The 22,338-nt window shown below is 44.7% G+C and overlaps 1 protein-coding gene across 1 annotated transcript in view; it reads right to left on the reverse strand.

The window, feature by feature from the left end:
• Window positions 1-1,796: 1,796 nt before the first annotated feature.
• The window catches only part of HS3ST4 (heparan sulfate-glucosamine 3-sulfotransferase 4), a 407,850-nt gene continuing 387,308 nt past the window's right edge, over window positions 1,797-22,338 (reverse strand). The window contains exon 2 of the mRNA XM_034989041.1: window positions 1,797-4,544. Coding sequence (XP_034844932.1) covers window positions 3,908-4,544 — 637 coding nt within the window. The 3' untranslated portion in view covers window positions 1,797-3,907. The remainder of the gene's footprint in view (window positions 4,545-22,338) is intronic.

A 22,338-nucleotide genomic window follows, 5' to 3' on the forward strand; every position in this document is an offset into this window, starting at 1 on the left:
ACCATCACCAACATCACCATCATCAGCATCACCATCATCATCACCATTATCACCATCATCACCATCATCATCATCATCACCATCATCACCATCATCATCACCATCATCACCATCATCATCATCACCATCACCACCATCACCATCATCATCACCATCACCATCATCACCATCATCACTATCCATTACATCATTCAAGCTCTTCATTCTTTTCAAATATCCTCCATCAATTCATTCATTTTGATCATCACAGAAGCTCTGAGTGGTAGGTGAGGGCAGAGCTTAAATATACCCATTTTAGAGATATGAAAAGTAAGGTTTAGATGGTCAATGACACTTGTCCAGATGCAGAGAGAGGCAAGGACAGACCTCAGCCACCTCTCTTCTGACAGCAGTGAGGCATTAGTTTTCTTTAGGGAGTAAGGGGGCTGAGGGTTTTCAGATGGGAACGAACAGGAAAGGTAAGGAATTGGATGAAACTGAAGTCATGGTTTTCATATACCGTCGAAAGGAAGATAAATGGGGCTGCTGAGTGCTTTTGCTATTATTGCTCTTGTGCTTTGAGCTGGTAGGTCTAAGTGGCAAGGCCAAGGCTTTCATATGTTTCAGGTACAGAATAATACTGGCAAGAAGCAATGACTATGGGAGCACTGACAGCTGTACTATTGGGAGGGATGAATTCTCCTTTTCTCATCTCTGAACCACACGCAGCAGTTTCCAGAGCTGTGAATCATCCATTCGAGGGAAAAGAGGGGAATAGAAAATTAAATATAATTCATGCTTTGCTAATTGAAATCAAATACAAAATTCAATCTCCTGTGAGTTGCAATGCTCACGTTTAAATAGGGCAGAAGTATTATTAACCTGACTCTATTTTAGCAGGTTGACTTGGCTTTTCTGGATAGGAAATAATTCCTTTGTCAAGTTTCCCCACTGAAGAAGGGGACATGGCTTACTAGCTCACTCCCAGAGTCACATGGATCAAGCTAGAGTAGACACTGCAGAAAATAGACCGTAAGCATGTCAAGTTTGCATTTCTTTTCCAAACCATGAGCTTTCAACCATATCGCCAAATAGACCCTTAAGATAAAAGCCCTCAAGCTCTCAAGGCTTTGGCTTCTGTCCAATTTCTCCAGAGAATTTAAGCCTGCTGTTAGATGCAAGAGTGTATACATACTTTAAGGCCGGGAGGGGTGGTTCCCCACTTTTATTTTCCAGGTGAGAATGGCCTATTGGTGAACCGTCGGCTCACCCTATTAAAAACGGATTTGCTTGTCATATTTACTCGAGGACACACAATTACTAGGTTTCTTTTTAAATGGCACTTAAGGTGTTGATGTTCTGGGTTTATGGGGATGGAGAGACAGCCAGGGAGATGGAAAGCGGAAAGTGAGTGTAATTGAGGGGCTGAGTCAATTGTGTCCACCCAGCTTAGAAGAGATGAGGGTAAGGGTATAATGGTCCCTCTTGGCTGGTAGAAAAATATCTTTAAAGCCTTCTTAGGGGTGGGAGGATGGGTTAGCCTGGTGGTGGGTATTGAGGAGGGCACATTCTGCATGGAGCACTGGGTGTTGTGCACAAACAATGAATCATGGAACACTTCATCTAAAACTAATGATGTAATGTATGGGGATTAACATAAGAATAAAAAAAATAAAAATAAAGCCTTCTTAGAGTCAGATGCTCCTTGGACTGTTTTGAGATTAACCCTTACCTAGTTCCCACTGAACTCCCCCCCCCCCACCAAAAAAGAGAGACCATGTTTGTCCCAGGAAGCCATGACACCCTGGGGGCCATTTCTTTTGGGAGTAATCCCCACAAAAGCTTACAAGGACGACAGGGACGAGAATGACAGGGCAAAGAAATAAGCAAGCAAGACTTGCCTCCATCTGTTCTCAATCCCAGCTCCCGTAAGAATATTTTTGAAAAGATAGGTGACTGAGCTCCACCCTAGAGCTCCTGATTCCACCAGAAGTGTGGTCAGGAATGATGGTCAGGAAGCTGTAGCCTGAAAAAAGCCCCACAGCTGCCCTGATGGGTAGCTAGACCCACTCTTTGCTCTGCTCATACCACAAGGCCCACATCAGCCCACAAAACACTGTTCTGAACTAGCATGCATTTTCTTCTTTCAAAGAGATGGGTTTGTATGTGCCTGTATGTGTTTACCTGTATCGTCTTTTGCTTTGGTGGTGAAAGCCTATTTGCTGCCTTCGGTTCAAAAACCACTTTCTTATCCAGCAAAAAATTATTTGTAAGGTTGTTTCTGAGTCTAGTGTATCAGTCCATTCCTTGCCAGGGTTAGTTAAGAGAGAGAAAGCTGCACTCCTTAGAGTCACTTCCTTTGTGCTATTTTGAGAATTATCTGGCCCTGAAGACAGAATCTCCCATAAGATTCTCTAATCTGGGGCTTTCTGGCCACCCCGGAGGAGGAGGGATCATTCCAGAATTCAAGGGTCAGGGTGGGGTTGGAGGTGACCAATACAAACACACCATCAAAGCCCATCAATCAGGTTGCATTAAGCTTTATAACAACACAATTTTCATTTAGCGGGAGAAATGAGTTTAATAACAGGTGAACAGACTTAGCTCCCCCCACTCATACATATTTCCAAATTTACTAGAACAGTTCCTGGTTTTGGAGATCTGTGAACAAGTGCTTGGCATCAAACGTGGCCTTTTAATCAAATCAGAGTAAAGGGAAGGGACACTTCGTTCAGCAGCCCTTGATAGGGGTGTCCACAGACAGCCCTTGCCCTCCCCCGCATCCGCAGACTGGATCTGAAGACCCGCCATAGATGGAGGGTCTGTCCCTGCCCCAATGTGCCATATGTGAAGAGAGTAAGTGAAGCATCAGATGACCATGAGGAGGACATGGTGGGGCAAACAAGAATGGTGACTGATCCCCTGTTGGTTGTGTTGCTCAGGATTACTCATAATGGAAGACATGCCAACTATCTGGTCCTTGCCCGTCTAAGGACCCCAAGGGACAAAGCCCGTCCTGAAAGCATTCCTCAGAACTGTGGTGCTAAGGGTCTTCACGTATGGAGACCTCCCACCAAAAGATATGGCCTTCTTTTTTCACCCCCAGAAGTAACATTTATCTTTACCAGCCTCAGGGCTCGGAACTCAAAGGCAATCATACGGCTCCGAGAACAGCCATGCAGGCCTGATTCTATCACGAGGGCCTATGCTAAGCTTCACCACAGCCCAGGACCCTCCTTGGAGGGCTCTCAGAAAGAAGGCTTCCAAGGGTGTCAGCTTTTATTTTTGTGTTTTTTTGTTTTGTTTTTTGTTTTCTGGTGAGGAACGTGCATGCCTCTGCCTTCATAAGGTGAGGAGAGGGGATGTCAAAGGGTTGTGGGATGAGACCTTTAAGGAGAAGGCTAGAGACACCTCAGAGAAAGGACCTTGCTCCCTAGGAGTCCTGGAGCACTCAGCCACAAGTAGAATTCTGGAGAGATGCCAAAGCAAAGGTTTGTACAGCAGAGGGCTGTGCCAGATGCAGGGTTAGGACTCAGGCTTCTAAAGTGGCCAAAGTAGACCTTCCTTCCTCTTTTTTTTTAATCACTTAAAGAAACATTCCTGGCACGGTCTCTGACCTTGACAGCCATTTATCCTGTCTTTAGACTCTATTAATTAGCAGAAGACAAGAATTAGCAGTGGCTCCTGGTGGCCATCTGGTCAACCAGATGCTGCTGCCCCGGCAAACCCAATGCCTCCATGAGGATGCCATGGGATCCATCCCTTTGCCTAAGCCTACAGTACTGGGAGCAATCCCAGCTGGACAAAGGAGGGGGTCTATTTGGCACTCCAGCGAGGCTGAGGCCACAGACCCCAGTGGGGGGGATTTCAGGACTCAGGTAAGGAGCCTCCTTAGCTATTCACTAGCCTTCCCTCTGCTTTTCTAACCTCATTTGTCACCCTCTTCCCGTTCCCACTGGAAATCTTGACCAGTCATTTGGTAAAACATCATGTTGAAGGGCTTGTAGAATTTCTGCAGTCTGTGGATCACATCGGGGTCGATGCGGGGATGAGTCCGACCTTTGCTCTTGCCTAAGCATCTTGGGGCACTGCTGTCTTCTGGCTTCTTTAGACAAGGGAACCCCTTGGTTTTGTTGAAATAGAAATGTTTTTCAGTCACGACACGCTTGAGGCCTAGAAAATCCTGTACTTTGGCCATTTCCCCGGCAGGGTCCACTATGAGTCGCTCACCACTGACAAAGAGGATTTGGGAGAGGGGGAAATACTGGAGCCAGTTTTCCAGGTGCAGAGCATAGATCCCTATTCGAATGGCACTCCAGGAGGCGTCGATCAGCCCTAGGGTCCGGTTTTTGAAGGCCAGCACCTCGAAGGTGGGGATCTCGGGTTTCTTTGACAGCGTCTGGGTATAGTCAGAGATGGCCCTGGTCACGGGGTTCCTCACCACCACGATCAGTTTGATGTCCTTGGCCATGGCGTGGATGCGCTTGGGAGCCTCATTTGTCACGAAGTAACTCGGTGTCTTCTCCATGGTTACCTGGCCATCCAGAGTCTTGGGCATCACATTTCTGGAAGAGGGAGGGAAAGGAAAGAGAGTGGTCATTCCCATCCAGAACTGTTTTAACTATTCACACAAAACGTGTGACATAAAGAGCCTCGTGGGGAGCTACAAAATAAAATTCGTTGATAAATCCTAAGGATTCTTTTTAACTCTATGTCCCACTATGGCTCTGATTATGGTATTATCAGGACAGGCAGCATAAGGCTTCTGCCTTCATTCTTGGGAACCTCATACACCTGGGTTTCAATTGCAGCCCTATCTCTTACCAGTTACGTTCAATGGAGATATACTCTTAATTTCTCTATGTATTAGTTTTGTGTAATCTCTGAAACAGAGGTAATGACAGCACTTACTTCGCACTGTAGTAGAAGGATTAAGGGAGATAACACTTGTAAAGCATTTAGCACAGAATCTGGCACGTGCAAGAGCTTAATAAATCAAGGAAATTACTATTGTCGTAGCGGCTTTTGGAAAATGTTTGAGCACCCCAAGAACTCAAAGATTATCTAGACCAGGGGTTGGCCAACTACTCCCTGCCTCTCATTTTTTTTTTTTTTGTATGGCTCGCAACTAAGACTGATTTTTAATCTTTAAACGGTTGGGAAAAGACCCAACATAATAATAATAACATTTTGCGATGCATGAAAATTATATGAAATTCAAATTTCAATGCCCATAAATAAACTTTCCCTGGAACACAGCCACACTCCTTCCCTGGTTGCTTTCGTGCTACAACAGCAGAGCTGAGTATTTGCAACAGGGACTTTAAGACACACAGAGCCAAGCATATTTACTCACTGGCCCTTTAGGAAAACGTATGCTGAGCCTTGACCTGGTCCAAAGGCACCATTGTGCAAATGCAGAAATGAAGCCTAGAGACAGGGAAACAGATAGGCTTTGTGACCTGAACCAGTTCAATCGCGTCCCCTTATTCTCTTCTGTAAAACCCTAGAGCTCACCTCAAGTTCAAGTTCAGAATAAAATGACATACAACGTGAAGGCATCAAGCATGGGTCTGACTGTAGAAATGGAATTCTTCTTTACTTTGCTCCCCAGCTTGCCCAGTGAGCCAGTGGTAGATCCCACACCATGTCTCTCGGTTTCCTTCCCTAGGATGCATCTCCACGCCCACCCCTCCATCCGTGTTCACCTTCAGAATGGCCCCGTCCCATTTGGGAGCTTCAAGACATTAAAGGGGTTTTGATGCTATTTGCCCCCCAATTCCAATGTGGCAGGCCTATCAATGATAAAAGAGCCTCGGGATCCTATTACACAGTCAATTTGCTGTAGGCATATGTAGACCAAAGTTAACGGACAATAAACCTGTTATACCTGTCGGTACAGCAGGCCATCAGCCACCATGTGCTCCATTAAAGCTATTCACTTCTGAGCCCTGCACCAAAGTGGTACATTTAGGATTACACAAGACCTCTTTTTTGTGATGACATGCTTTTAAATGTCTCAGCTAATAAAACTTAATACAGACGAAGATCCCTTAGCTTCCCCTACTATAATTAAATTTATTTACTATCGCGTGTGTGGAGAAAGAACGACTTTTCTTTTATCTCTAATTCACATGCTCTGTCAATAATTAATTGCTACTGGGTTTGGAGCTTTCTTGGCAAGCACTTTTATTAGGCAAGAGGAATTTGCCCAGTAGAGAGCTTCACACAGAATCAGATGTTGTTAGTGCGTAATGGTTGGACAGCCAGAAGTCTTCAGATCAAAGCCATAGCCCCAGCCACAGTCGTGCTCGTCTTGGACTAACGTATTCTCCAAAGTGGTTTGAACACCTCTATGTGCCTGTTGGGCTCTCACCAGATTTAACTGTCTCCTTCGGAGGTGCAGGGCTCAGGAACGCAGAGCCTTTGGGAGTCAGATGTGCAGGATTGAAGAATTTCTGACTACCCTCGCCCCTGGGAAGTTGATAAAACCTGAATTTACTCTGAAGTTCGGAGGACCTCTAGGAAGCGTCCTTAATCCACATTGAACCCCAAGTTTCTCATCTCAAAAAAAAATAGGGCTAAGCAGAGTGCCTCCCTCCTGGGATTATAATGAAAATTAAATGTGATAATGCAGATAGATCACTTAGAATAGTACCCGGTGAATACCAGAGTCTTTAAAATCTACACTAGGTCTATAAGACCATCGGCACAGCAATTCTTAGAGAAAAGCAAGGAAAAAATACTTCTATTTGACCCAAACATGGCAAAGCTGAACAACTGAACGAAGGAACGGGTCTAGGGATAAAGGCTATTCTCATTCAAGCCCATATCACCAACCACACTTGCTGACCTGGAGGCTGGTGATGGATGAATTCAGCCTGAGTTCAAGGAACATGCCGATGTCCTATTTTTATTTCAACTGGAGAGATATATTCTCTTAGTATGAAACTCAGGTTGCATTATGAAAATATTAAATAAAGACTGATGTGAAAAAAAATACCTGAAGACAGATATTTTTACATGGCCCTACCCAGATTTTTAATCCCTCACATATACTGTTGCTTGTTTATTTCGTGGCCTTTTTTTTTCTTTAGTGCAAGAGCAGCTGCTAGATTTTTCTTTTTTTTCTTTTTTTAAAAATTTTATTATGTTATGTTACTCACCATACAATACATCATTAGTTTTTGATGTGGTGATCCACGATCCATTGTTTTCGTATAACACCCAGTGCTCCATGCAGTACGTGCCCTCCTTAATCCCCATCACCAGGCTAACCAGTCCCCCCTCCCCTTCCCCTCTTTTCTTCTCTTTTGTTCTCTGCCATTCACTTCTCAGACCTAGGCGTTTGTTTGTTTTTACGATGGGCCCCTTTCAAATTCATCTCCTTCACTTTGGCTAACTGCTGCGATCTGTCAAGACGGGTAGGGACCTCAAGTCTTTATCTGAAGCATCTGGGATGAAAGGACACCCCACCTCCAAGCCAATGTGTGCCCAGCTCCGTGCTCAGTGCAAAAGGGAACGAGAGGAGGGGTGCCGGGAAAGGCAGAGGGGAGCAGAGAAGTCTAAATGTCTTTGATCGTGTTATAGATGAATTAAATAAAACATGTTACTGAGGGAGAGGTCCGGCATTGGGGCACACATGGTGAGACCATCTCATTGAACCAAGAAAGAGCCGCGTGGTATGAGCTACCCAGGATTTGTTGTCAGTAAGAAGATCCACAGGAGCTGCTCAGCCTCTATGAAGTAGCCATTCCCCCTTCCCGGAACGGATTCTGCACCAGTTATATTCATTCATTCACGAATTCCTTTTCACTCCGGCAGTCCTTGCTAACTACCTGAATCATAGAGCTTAGAATACTGTCATAATAGGATTTGTTCCCAAGCCCTTCCTGGCTAGTCTCAGTCCCTCGAAGCCATGGGCAATGTTCTATTCACCTATGTATCCCTTGGATCTAAGCCAGTGCCTGCCACGTATGGTGGCCACCCCCTCACTCTCTGGGGTTGTTGGATGAACCCAGGAATGGCATACGGCTGAAAGCCTGATCCCTGGACGCAAGGAGAACTAGGGCACAGCTTGGAGGGCATGGCCCCTCTAAGTAGATTTTCCACGCACGGAGGTTGGGCGTGAGTGAGTTCTGTGCCATCCCTGTCTGAAAGACCATGCACTTCAGTGTGGACCATATGGGGAGAAAACACTGCGCCTGGGCTTGGAACAGCTCGTTAACAGTATCTGGGGTGCTCAGAGCAGCTGTGACATCAACGTCAACACACAGGCCTGAAGCGAGAAGCGTTCTGCAAGATCACACATCTGCTCTCATAGCCCCAAATGTTTGTGAGCCACCATCCAACGCACTCACCAGCCCCCACTCCGGCTCCGGGGGGTGGGGGTGCTTGGCAGAGCACAAGCCCTGTGTGAGTGCGGGTCGGCGCTCTGGGGGCCTCTCTGGAGACGCTGCCAACAAAGGTTACCACCCTCCGGTCACAGAGTGCTCGCTCTAGGCTGTGGTCTGGATCCAAATTCTGATGCCGGACCCACTTCTCTAAGCACTTTCAAAACACTGGACTCTCCAGCCTAGTTGGTTAAGCGCACAGACTCTGGACTTTCCGAGTTTGGATCCACTTACTTATTAGCTGTGTGACCCTGGGCGAATGACTTAACCCAGGTAATCTGTATCTCAGTCTCATTATCTGGAAAACAGGCATCATACTAATAAGATCCATCTTGGAGGGATTTTATGAAGATGAAGTAAGTTAATATCGAAAAGAGTCCCTTATACAGAGAAGGTTCTCAATACATTAGCTGTGAATGTTTAAACAATTCTCTTAAGAAGACACTACTGTTATTCCCATTACAGAGGTCCGGAAACTGAGGTCCAGTGAAATGGATTTGTTTGCCCAAAGTCACAAAAATGGAGTTGAAATTCAATCCCAGGTCTGTCTCGCACCATAGCTAGCCTGAGCTCTTTGTGGCTGCCTGACAATGCTTAACAGAACTAGAGAGGCTGGGCAAGGTCATAGGACTGGCCCAAGGTCACTCTGCTAGTGGGTGGCAAAGCTGAATGTTAAAACAAGCCTCATTATGTTGTAAAGGTGGGCTGTCACTGACCTACCACTGGGAGTTACAGAAATTCAGGCCAGAATCCCCAGAAATTCTTGCCAGATCAAGCTACATCGTTCAATTTGTGATATCTCTCTCTGGGGCCTCCTCAATTGAAGCAAATGGATACCATCATGAACGCCGAGGGAGAAAGCAATCACCCGTGTTAGATATAAAGTGCCCATTCTCTCTGGAAGGGTCAGTGGCAGAGCTTGCCTTTGGCTTGCCTGAATTGGAGGTACGTGGGCAGCTCACATTTTCCCAAATGCATTTTTCCGTGGAACAAATGGTGCATATATTAGCAATATCTTCTGAGCCCTCCTGATGAACTGTAACCAAGAGAATGGTGGTTAGAGCAAGGGCATGAGGTAGGACCACTTCCTCCGCTTAGAAAGTCAATCGAGCTCTTGCTGTTTGCCAAGCCCGGAACAAGGGAGTTCCACACGGTTCTCCTGGCTAAAGCTCACAAATACTATAGGATTGACTGAGTCTGTTATATAGACGTGGATCTGGAGAGCTGGGGTGACCTTGAACCCTGTCCAAGGACACATAGGCAGGACTGTGCCCTGCCCAGTTCTCTTGGAAAGTCCATCGTGCTTTTTAAGCCCAGGTTCAGGAATCCTGGAAATCTCTGAAGGCTGATATTCAAACTATTTGGAAACTACCTGTCTTATATAAAAGACCCGAGAAAAGCAGCATGCCCTAGGGCCATATGACTATCAGCCAAATTGAAGCCAAGAAATCAGGGATCTTGAGTTAGAGCTCAGACTTAAAAACTAACTTGCCAAATGAATTGAGGACAGGGATTTTTCTCTCTGGAGCTGCACAATGAAAGGGCTATGTTAATATCAATCCTCTCATTAATCCCATCAAGTTTTTTTGGTGTGTCTTATGCACCAGGTGTTGGGTATATACTGATAATCATGCATGCCTGGTACCTGCCCTCCATGGACTGTAAATTCTTTGAAGGAAAGGTCTGAATAGCCCATGTTTGGTCTGTGGCTCAGATGGGACATCTCTGTTGTGGGCAGATGTCGCCTTTCAAACCAAACGATCCCCACTGAGTCTCAGCTGCATTCCTGCACGACCACAGGAGGAGAAGGAGGAGACAAGAAGGTGCGGGCAGAGGAGAGGAACAGAGAAGGAAGAGAAGTAGCAAAGAATGAAGGAGATTAGAAGGGAGGGCAGAAATAAAGACAAGAAGAAAGGCAGAAGTGAGGAAGGAGGAGGAGAAAGAGAAGAAGGAACTGGGCTTTGAAGATACACAAGGAATTTAAGTAACCAGAAAAAAAATGAGGAAAGCAGCCCAGTTTTAAATGACACATGGCCACATTGTGGGGGGAAAAAAAGCAAACCCAGGTCTTAGGCATTTTTGTTGTTTTAAAGTTTGGGCCAGGCAGGTACAGCTATTTTAGGGTTAGAAGGTTTAGGCTGGTCTTTGTCAGGGAGGCGGTAGGAATGTGAGCCCTACTGAAGTAGGCAGAGAGGGTAGATACTTCTTATTCCCCATGTTCTCAATGAACCAACTGAGGCTCAGAAGTTTTGTGTCTTGACTAAGATCATACAGCTCCTCTGTGGCGGGGTTGGGATTTGAAATCCAGCAGAGCCTGTGGTCCTCACCACTCTTCAATATGACAAGGAGAGGAAGGTCCAGAGTGGAGCTAGAGCCTGGAGGAAGGGATAGACTATCAACCTCCAGTGGAGAAATGAGGGTCCAGTAGGCATTCTTACCCAGAGAGAAACCTGCATAAGAGTTAATAAGGTCTTAAGATGTGGTGGGACATGGGTAGGATCAGGGAGAATACTGAGGAACTTCCTCCTAATGGCTTTGATATTCCCGACGTCAGAAAACTAGGGCCATTTTGCTAAGCTTGAGGGCCTTGGGAGTGGGGTTATGGGACTCAGAGCAGATGGAGCTGGATGATATATTAATAATTTATGGATTATAGTGACGTACGGAGAAATTATCCTGGGTTTGGTTTTTGCCCTGGGAGACTCATCTGGAAAAAAAGGTGGGGAATTCATCGCTACCTTCACTCCCCACCCCAACCACCACCACCATACATCCCTTGGCCCTTGGGTTTCAAGAAAGGTTTTTATTCTAATACAAATTAAACTTGACCTGAAACCCACATGACGAGCCTGAACAGAAGTCCTCTACTTATCATTATTCAGAGCCACCTCTGACACCTTTTGTAAGGCAGCCCAGGGTCCTAAGGGGATACGTTTCTGAAGACATCATCACAAGTGAATAAGGCAAGTGTCTGGGATATCCATAGATGTCAGCAACCAGAAAGGGGAAGTGAGGGAATAGGAGAACATATTCCACTCTGAGAGAAGAATTACTTGGGAAAAGATGCTCCTTATTCCCTTTTGGGGACTGCCAAGTGTCATGAACCACATGGGGTGGCACTTATCTCAAAAGATCAGAAGTTAATGATACCACATACACTAAGTCTTTTTGGGGCCAGAGACACAATACAAGACTAATCAAAACAGAAAAAAGGAACACCCCTTTTGGGCCAGTTCCAGTTCAACAGTAAGCTGACACACAGCTATTCAGAGGTGGTTCTCGATCTCCCAAATGAGTGCAATGAGGACTCCACAGTTTTTTGGGTTTTTTTGTTTGTTTGTTTTTAATCAACCCAATGGTGTTTTCACTCCCTGAATAGTCGGGAGCTGGTCGGAATATTAAGATCTCGAAACGCATGTTCTTGGATCAGGCCCCAAAGAGAAACTGGTGCCAGGCAGATTGAGGACTCACAGAAACTTCTCTGGAGCTCAGAAGAAGACTAGGTGTTCTAGGCGTGCCCAACTGCCTCTGGAGGGTGGAGAAATGCCAGTATATCATGGAGGGTTGGATGCCTTCCCTCGGATTTCCATATTGATCTCCTATCCTATAGATGTTTCCCTTCACTGGATCTGAGTTTTGGAACCACTTATCCAAATAATTATATGTTTATTATTGTCTATATCAGAGCTATATACAATTAGTGTTTCTTCACCAGAGAAAGCCAAGATCACTATGCTGAAACAAATTTTAGCCAAAAAGCAAAAGAAAAGTACCCATTCATGTGTTGCCAGGCACTGTGCTAGAATCAGGAGATAAAACCAAGAGCAAGATCTTGCCCTGAAGAAGCGTGCATTTTTATGAAATAGTAAGAATAGTTTAAGAGGTCAGTCCTTGTTTCTGAGAATCCATAGACATGCATGAGTTTCGGGTTGGGAATCACTGGCCAAGGGTCAACGGAATCCCAGCCCTCCCCCATCGCCTCCTTCAGAAGCTTTGCTAAGTGCACGGTCATCCTGACAAAGGTGTGTGTGTGACCGAGCATTTAACTTCAGGGTTCCATCTCTAAACCATCTGAGCAAACCCACTGCATGCCTTTGAACCCCCCATTCCATCTTGGTTGAATGGGGATAACATCTCCTATTCATTCACAAGAAAATGTATCAGGCGTCCTGGTAGAGAGCACGGGTACCTAGCCGTTCTTGCTGCCAGTGTAATGTAGCCCATAGTAGGTGTGAACAAATTTATTTGTTGAGCGAGGGTAGGACAATGGCCCTGCCCCAATTCTGAATCTGTAGGACTACCGTAGTTTGCCTAATAGAGGCACCCCTATGTAAATGATGACTCTGAGCCACAGAAACCCACCTCTCAAGTAGGCGTTGATACAACCCACTCTTAGAGCACCAACAGGTTGGTTGGGCATATATTCCAGTAAATTACTAGAACTCTTTTTCTCTTTGCCACCCTGAGGTGCCCAAGCATTTGGGAAGCCACAGTCCTGGACAGAACCTGGCCATTTTGGGGGGCCATGCCTCATTTTATGTGAGTTGTAGGCATCACTTCCATTTCTCCCTGTTGTCTGACTTTCCCAGTGCCACCACCCATCTTTGGCATCGATGAGACCACCATGGGATGGAAGTGAACTTGTTCAAATGGTTTGATCTAGAAAACACATATGGAGAGAAAGCAACTATGAATTCGACAATCCTTTAAAATGAATTCAGATTGCCCCGTGTGTGTGTGTTTATATGAGATTTTTATTGATTTAGATTCTACTCCATGTGTGGCATCTATAGGGACAGGGAAGTCCTTTGTAATAATTCTCAAGCCCACAGGTTGGAAGCATGGTTCTAAAATCTAAACCATTTTCTGCCTATAACCTCAGCTTCATCCGCAGCTGTCCCTCCAGCTATTTTCTCTTTTGTTATTGGACCATCTCGCCCTGGAGGTTCTAAGACAAGACGCTCCCTGACTTTGAACCCGTGAGATTCTGGAACACACTTCACCTGCCCCTGCCTGGAGTTTCCACCCAGAGCGCCCCTCTCTGATACTTTATTCATACATGTTCAAAGAGCGCCCCACTGCACGTCCTCACACACCAATCTCCGTTAGCTGTTTTATTGTATTTTCTTTCCTCTGGCTCAGCGTTTCAAAGGGCAGGTGCCACAATTAAAAGATGATTATGGAAGGGGGCGGAGCAAGATGGCGGAGCAGTAGGAGACCTGGATTTCATCTCCTCTCAGGAATTCAGCTGGATAGGGGTCAAACCATTCTGAACACCTACGAACTCAACAGGAGACTGAAGAAAAGAAGAGCGACAACTCTCTGAACAGAAAAGCGACCACTTTCTGGAAGGTAGGACATGTGGAGAAGTGAATCCGAGGCGATATTCGGGAGGATAGACGGCGGGGGAGGGGCCTCCATCGGCCACTTCTGGCAAGTGATAGAACCACGGAGCACAGAATCGGAACTTTTAGAAGTCGGCTCCACCGAGGGACATCACTCCGATGGCTAAGCAGGGGGTGGAACCCTCGTGGGACAGTGTGGTCTCAGGACCCTCAAGGACACAGAAAGACCGGGGGTGCCTGAGTGTGGCAGAGCTCCCAGGTATTGGAGCAGGGAAGCCAGCTGCAGAGACGGAGCCCAGGCATGGGCTCTCAGCTCGGGGTTGCCATAAACCGTGATCCGCGGCACAGTCGGGCCCCTGCCTCTCCAGCAGGGACCCAACAAGCGGCAGATCCGGGGAGACTCCCCTTGCTCCCCCGGGAGGAGCGGCGCAGGAGCGCACCACAGGGATCTGTTGGGTTTGGAGACTCCACATGGGGAAGTGTGCCAGAGATAGAAACACTTGGTCACAGGCCGGGTGAGCACAGAGTGCAGCTGGAGACCGGGGAGATGGCAGTGACTGACGGCTTTTCTCTGGGGGCTCACTGAGGAGCGGGGCCACGAGTTCTCGGCTCCTCCGGGGCAGAGATTGGGAGGCCGCCATTTTCACTCTCCGCCTCCAAAGCTGTACAGAAAGCTTGCAGGGAACAAAAGCTCCCGAGGGCAAACCCGAGCAGATTACTTAGCCCCGACGGGGCAAGGGCGGGGCAATTCCGCCTCTGGCAAAGACATTTGGGAACCACGGCTACAGGCCCCTCCCCCAGAAGATCAGCAAGAACAGCCAGCCAAGACCAAGTTTACCGATCAATGAGAATGGCAGAACTCCAGCGCTAGAATTCATGGCTATTGCACATAGAATTCATGGCTTCTTTCCCATGATTCTTTAGTCTTTCAAAGTTATTTTTTTTAACTTTCTTTTTCTTTCCTTTTTTAAAAATTTTTTCCCTTTTCAACCAACATCTTATCAATTCCTTTTTTAAAAAATCTTTATTTTTCATTTTTAGAGTCATATGCTATCCCTTCATAGTAGTTACCCGTATTTTTGGCATATATATATATAAGTTGTTCTCTCTTTAAAATTTTGAGATAGTTTCTTCTAACAGATCAAAATATACCCTAAATCTCTAGTTATGGATTTTTTTTCTACTCCCCTGCCTGATCACATTCTCTCCCTTTTTTGTCCTTTTTTTTTTAAATCCTTTTCTTTCTTTTTTCAAACAACTTCTTATCAATTCCTTTTATAAAATTTTTTATACTTTCCATCTTTACAGTCATATTCCATCCCTTCATCACATCAACCCTTATTTTTGTACATATATAACTTTTTCTTTCTTTAAAATTTTGGGAGGCACTTTCTTCTAACAGACCAAAATACACCCAAAATCTAGTGTGTGGCACTGATCTAATATACCAGCCTGATCATATTTGATCACATTCTGTTTTTTTTTTTGTTTTGTTCTGTTTTTGTTTGTTTTTACCTTTAACTTTTTCTTTTTCTCCTTTCTCTCTTTCCCTTTCTTTTCCCAAGGCTTTAGGTCTTTTCTGATTTGTTTAGAGTATATTTTCTGGGAATGTTGTTACCCTTTTAGCATTTTGTTCTCTCATTAATCTATTCTCCTCTGGACAAAATGACAAGACGGAAAAAATCACCTCAACAAAAAGAACAAGAGGTAGTATCGACTGCCAGGGACCTACTCAATACGGACATTAGTACGATGTCAGATCTAGAGTTCAGAATCATCACTTTAAAGATACTAGCTGGGCTTGAGAAAAGCATGGAAGTTATTAGAGAAACCCTTTCTGGAGAAGTAAAAGAGCTAAAATCTAACCAAGTAGAAATCAAAAAGGCTATTAATGAGGTGCAATCAAATATGGGGGTGCTAACTGCTAGGATAAATGAGGCAGAAGACAGAATCAGTGATATAGAAGACCAAATGATGGAAAATAAAGAAGCTGAGAAAAAGAGAGATAAACAACTACTGGATCACGAGGGCAGAATTCAAGAGATAAGCGATACCATAAGACGAAACAACATTAGAATAATTGGGATCCCAGAAGAAGAAGAAAGAGAGAGAGGGGCGAGGGGCAGAAGGTATAATGGAGCAAATTATAGCAGAGAACTTCCCTAATTTGGGGAAGGAAACAGGCATGAAAATCCAGGAAGCACAGAGAACCCCTCTCAAAATCAATAAAAATAGGTCAACACCCTGACATCTAATAGTAAAACTTACGAGTCTCAGAGACAAAGAGAAAATCCTGAAAGCAGCTCAGGAGAAGAGATATGTAACCTACAATGGTAGAAACATTAGATTGGCAACAGACCTATCCACAGAGACCTGGCAGGCCAGAAAGGACTGGCAGGATATATTCAGAGCACTAAATGAGAAAAATATGCAGCCAAGAATACTATATCCAGCTAGGCTGTCATTGAAAATAGAAGGAGAGATAAAAAGCTTCCAGGACAAACAAAAACTAAAGGAATTTGCAAACACGAAACCAGCTCTACAAGAAATCTTGAAAGGGGTCCTCTAAGCAAAGAGAGAGCCTAAAAGCAACATAGACCAGAAAGGAACACAGACAATATACAGTAACAGTCACCTTACAGGCAATACAATGGCACTAAATTCCTATCTTTCAATAGTTACCCTGAATGTAATTGGGCTAAATGCCCCAATCAAAAGACACAGGCTATCAGATTGGATTAAAAAAAAAGACCCATTGATATGCTGTCTGCAAGAGACTCATTTGAGACCCAAAGACACCCCCAGATTGAAAGTGAGGGGGTGGAAAACCATTTACCATGCTAACGGACACCAAAAGAAAGCTGGGGTGGCAATCCTTATATCAGACAAATTACATTTTAAACCAAAGACTGTAATAAGAGATGAGGAAGGACACTATATCCTACTTAAAGGATCTATCCAACAAGAAGATCTAACAATTGTAAATATCTATGCCCCTAACATGGGAGCAGCCAATTATATAAGGCAATTAATAACAAAAGCAAAGAAACACATTGACAACAATACAATAATAGTGGGGGACTTTAACACCCCCTTCACTGAAATGGACAGATCGTCTAAGCAAAAGATCAACAAGGAAATAAAGACTTTAAATGAAACACTGGACCAAATGGACTTCACAGACATATTCAGAACATTCCATCCCAAAGCAACGGAATACACATTCTCCTCTAGTGCCCATGGAACATTCTCCAGAATAGATCACATCCTAGCTCATAAATCAGGTCTCAACCGGTACCAAAAGATTGGGATCATTCCCTGCCTATTTTCAGACCACAATGCTTTGAAACTAGAACTCAATCACAAGAGGAAAGTCGGAAAGAACTCAAATACATGGAGGCTAAAGAGCATCCTACTGAAGAATGAATGGGTCAACCAGGAAATTAAAGAAGAATTTAAAAGTTCATGGAAACCAATGAAAATGAAAACACAACTGTTCAAAATCTTTGGGATGAAGCAAAGGCAGTCCTAAGAGGAAAGTGTATAGCAATACACTTTCTCAAGAAACAAGAAAGGTCTCAAGTACACAACCTAACCCTACACCTAAAGGAGCTGGAGAGAGAACAGCAAATAAAGCCTAAACCCAGCAGGAGAAGAGAAATAATAAAGATCAGAGCAGAAATCAATGAAATAGAAACTAAAAGAACAGTAGAACAGATCAACAAAACTAGGAGCTGGTTCTTTGAAAGAATTAACAAGATTGATAAACCCCTGGCCAGACTTATCAAAAAGAAAAGAGAAATGACCCAAATCAACAAAATCATGAATGAAAGAGGAGAGATCACAACCAACACCAAAGAAATACAAACAATTACAAGAACGTATTACGAGCAACTCTATGCCAGCAAATTAGATAACCTGGAAGAAATGGAGGCATTCCTAGAGATGTATCAACTACCAAAACTGAACCAGGAAGAAATAGAAAACCTGAACAGACCTATAACCACTAAGGAAATTGAAGCAGTCATCAAAAATCTCCCAACAAACAAAAGCCCAGGGCCAGATGGCTTCCCAGGGGAATTCTACCAAACATTTCAAGAAGAATTAATACCTATTCTTCTGAAACTGTTCCAAAAAATAGAAATGGAAGGAAAACATCCAAACTCATTTTATGAGGCCAGCATTACCTTGATCCCCAAACCAGACAAAGACCCCATCAAAAAGGAGAATTACAGACCAATATCCCTGATGAACATGGATGCAAAAATTCTCACCAAAATACTAGCCAGTAGGATCCAACAGTACATTAAAAGGATTATTCACCACGACCAAATGGGATTTATCCCTGGGCTGCAAGGTTGGTTCAACATCTGCAAATCAATCAACGTGATACAATACATTAACAAAAGAAAGAACAAGAATCATACGATCCTCTCAGTAGATGCAGAAAAAGCATTTGACAAAGTACAGCATCCTTTCTTGATCAAAACTCTTCAGAGTATAGGCATAGAGGGTACATACCTCAATATCATAAGAGCCATCTATGAAAAACCCACAGCAAGTATTATTCTCAATGGGGAAAAACTGAGAGCTTCCCCCTAAGGTCAGGAATGGGGCAGGGATGTCCACTCTCACCACTGCTATTCAACATAATATTGGAAGTCCTAGCCACAGCAATCAGACAACAAAAAGAAATCAAAGGCATCCAAATCGGCAAAGAAGAAGTCAAATTCTCACTCTTTGCAGATGATAGGATACTTTATGTGGAAAACCCAAAGACTCCACCCCAAAACTGCTAGAACTCATACAGGAATTCAGTAAAGTGGCAGGATATAAGATCAATGCACAGAAGTCAGTGGCATTCCTATACACCAACAAGAAGACAGAGGAAAGATAAATTAAGGAGTCCATCCCATTTACAATTGAACCCAAAACCATAAGATACCCAGGAATAAATCTAACCAAAGAGGCAAAGAATCTGTACTCAGAAAACTATAAAATACTCATGAAAGAAATGGAGGAAGACACAAAGAAATGGAAAAACGTTCCATGCTCGTGGATTGGAAGAACAAATATTGTGAAGATGTCAATGCTACCTAGAGCAATCTACACATTCAATGCAATCCCCATCAAAATACCATCCACTTTTTTCAAAGAAATGGAACAAATAATCCTAAAATTTGTATGGACCCAGAAAAGACCTCGAATAGCCAGAGGAATGTTGAAAAAGAAAAGCAAAGCTGGCGGCATCACAATTCTGGACTTCCAGCTCTATTACAAGCTGTCATCATCAAGACAGTATGGTACTGTCACAAAAACAGACACATCGATCAATGGAACGGAATAGAGAGCCCAGAAATGGACCCTCAACTCTATGGTCAACTCATCTTTGACAAAACAGGAAAGAATGTCCAATGGAAAAAAGACAGTCTCTTCAACAAATGGTGTTGGGAAAATTGGATAGCCACATGCAGAAGAATGAAACTGGACCATTTCCTTACACCACACACAAAAATAGACTCCAAATGGTTGAAAGACCTAAATGTGAGACAGGAGTCCATCAAAATCCTAAAGGAGAACACAGGCAGTAGCCTCTTCGACCTCAGCCGCAGCAACTTCTTCCTAGAAACATCGCCAAAGGCAAGGAAAGCAAGGGCAAAAATGAACTATTGGGACTTCATCAAGATAAAAAACTTTTGTAAAGCAAAGGAAACAGTCACCAAAACCAAAAGACAACCGACAGAATGGGAGAAGATATTTGCAAATGACATATCAGATAAAGGGCTAGTATCCAAAATCTATAAAGAACTTCTCAAACTCAACACCCAAAGAACAGAGAATCCAATCAAGAAATGGGCACAAGACATGAACAGACATTTTTCCAAAGAAGACATCCAAATGGCCAACAGACACATGAAAAAGTGCTCAACATCTCTCGGCATCAGGGAAATCCAAATCAAAACCTCAATGAGATACCACCTCACACCAGTCAGAATGGCTAAAATGAACAAGTCAGGAAAAGACAGATATTGGCGGGGATGCGGAGAAAGGGGAACCCTCCTACACTGTTGGTGGGAATGCAAGCTGGTGCAGCCACTCTGGAAAACAGTATGGAGGTTCCTCAAAAAGTTGAACATAGAGCTACCATATGATCCAGCAATTGCACTACTGGGTATTTACCCCAAAGATACAAAAGTAGGGATCCGAAAGGGTACGTGCACGCCAATGTTTATAGCAGCAATGTCCACAATAGCCAAACTGTGGAAAGAGCCAAGATGTCCATTGACAGATGAATGGATAAAGAAGAAGTGGTATATGTATACAATGGAATATTATGCATCCATCAAAAGTAATGAGATCTTGGCATTTGCAACGACGTGGATGGAACTGGAGGGTATTATGTTGAGTGAAATAAGTCAAACAGAGAAAGACATGTATCATATGACCTCACTGATATGAGGAATTCTTAATCCCAGGAAACAAACTGAGGGTTGCTGGAGGGGGTGGTGGGAGGGATGGGGTGGCTGGGTGATAGACACTGGGGAGGGTATGTGCTCTGGTAAGCACTGTGAATTGTGCAAGACTGTTGAATCACAGACCTGTACCTCTGAAACAAATAATGCAATATAGGTTAAGGAAAAAAAAAAAAGCAGGAGGGGAAGAGTGAAGGGGGGGAAATCGGAGGGGTAGACGAACCATGAGAGACGATGGACTCTGAAAAACAAACAGGGTTCTAGAGGGGAGGAGGGTGGGAGGATGGGTTAGCTTGGTGATGGGTATTGAGGAGGGCACGTTCTGCATGGAGCACTGGGTGTTATGCACAAACAATCATGGAACACTACATCAAAAACTAATGATGTAATGTATGGGGGTTAACAGAACAATAAAAAAATTTTTTAAATAATGATGATTATGGAGGTGTCAGCATGTTTGCACTGGGTCATCGTGCTCACGATTTAACGGACGGTAACAGGAGAGGGGTCCTCTCGGGAAGGCTGCTTTCCAAGTCTCTCCGCCTCCCCCCTGCACTCCCAGCTGTGTGTCAGCTCAGCCCTGCCTCTGGGACGTGGCCAGCCTCCTTCCTTCTCACTGGCATCCTGATGCTGATCCAAGCCCCGATTGCCTCGCCTCCCCAGTGCACACTGAAGCCCTGCGGCCTCTGACCATGCGGGCCGCCGCAACCCAGAGTGACAAAGACACTGCTTTTCGTGAAGGTGACGCCCCATATGCCAGGTTCTCATTCCAGTCTTGCCTTTTCTGGGACCACCCCTTGCTTTTTTCCACCTGCTTCTCAAGAATCTCACCTGAGCCCTTGGTGGAGGTCCCATCATCCCCTGGTTGCCTAGAGCATCACTTGATTGGCCATTTGTGGCTGTGCCTCCGGATCCTGGTGTTCTGCCCAAAAGGGAACGTCCCCCAAGCTGTTGGCAGTGGACGCACCTGCCCTCTGGCCCCAAGAGCCTGCTTCTGCCGTCCTTACTCTAAAGGACGTTGGAAAACCTCAAACTCCTCACTATATACAGTGGAGATCACAACCAAGACCAATCGCAGAGCATGTTTTGCGAGGATTAAAAGGGCTGGTGCTTATGAGGCTGCTGTAAACAATATTTGTGTTCCCCACCCCTAATGCCCAAATTCATACATTCATCCCTAACACCCAATGTGATGGTATTGGGGGTGTGGCCTTTGGGAGGTGCTTAGTAATGATGCTGAAGCTCTCATGAAAGCGATTAGGGCCCTTTTATTTATTTTATTCTTTTTTAAAGATTTAATTAATTTATTTGAGAGAGAGAGAGCGAGCCAGCATGAGCGGGGAGAGGGGCAGAGGGACAGAATCCCAAGCAGATTCCCCGCTGAGCCTGACACAGGGCTCGATCCTACCACCCTGGGACCAGCACAAGTGTTGATGATTGTTGCTAATTGGGCATGAAGTCTGTGTATTACGCATTCTCAGAGAATGCCACCTAGGACCTGTGCAGATGGTGAGATCACCTAATGTCTACCTAGTGTGCATCCTTAAAATGAACTTGGCTTTCACAAATAATGTGTACGTGCTCCCCCCTAGTGATCCAAGGAACCTGGTCAGCTAGACGGATCACACTCAAAGCACTTGCCTGTGACTGAGATAGTGCTGAAGGCAACTTGTACTCTCGGCTGCAAGGATGCAGCCCAGAAGCCCCCTTTTCCCTGCATGTGGCCAGGATGGTAGGACAGACAGCCTCTTCTACAAAGTGCCCCGGTCAGAGCCTTCCATGTTGTCCTTGAGATATTTCCTTCCTAAAGTTGCAGCCCTAAATGAAGATCTCCAGCTTCAAAGATGTGAAGTACAATCATAAATTAATTAGTGCTTCCCACTGTGCCTGTATTTAGATCTGACTTTCACAGCTTGGGGCACACGAAATACTAAACAGATTTTCGAACCAATCAATCTGATCATATAGCAGATGGAGAAATGACAGACAGATAGGAAAGAAGATCAGCACACACCTAGAGAGATATACACAAACAGGGCGCCTGGGTGGCTCCGTCGGTTAAGCATCTGCCTTCGGCTCAGGTCATGATGGGGGGATGGAGCTCCTGGGATCCAGCCCCACAATGGTGGGGGGGGGGGTCCTTGCTCA

Source organism: Mirounga leonina, unplaced genomic scaffold, assembly GCF_011800145.1.
Source record: "Mirounga leonina isolate KUSES-001 unplaced genomic scaffold, KU_Mleo_1.0 Mir_454, whole genome shotgun sequence".
Classification (NCBI taxonomy): Eukaryota; Metazoa; Chordata; class Mammalia; order Carnivora; family Phocidae; genus Mirounga; species Mirounga leonina.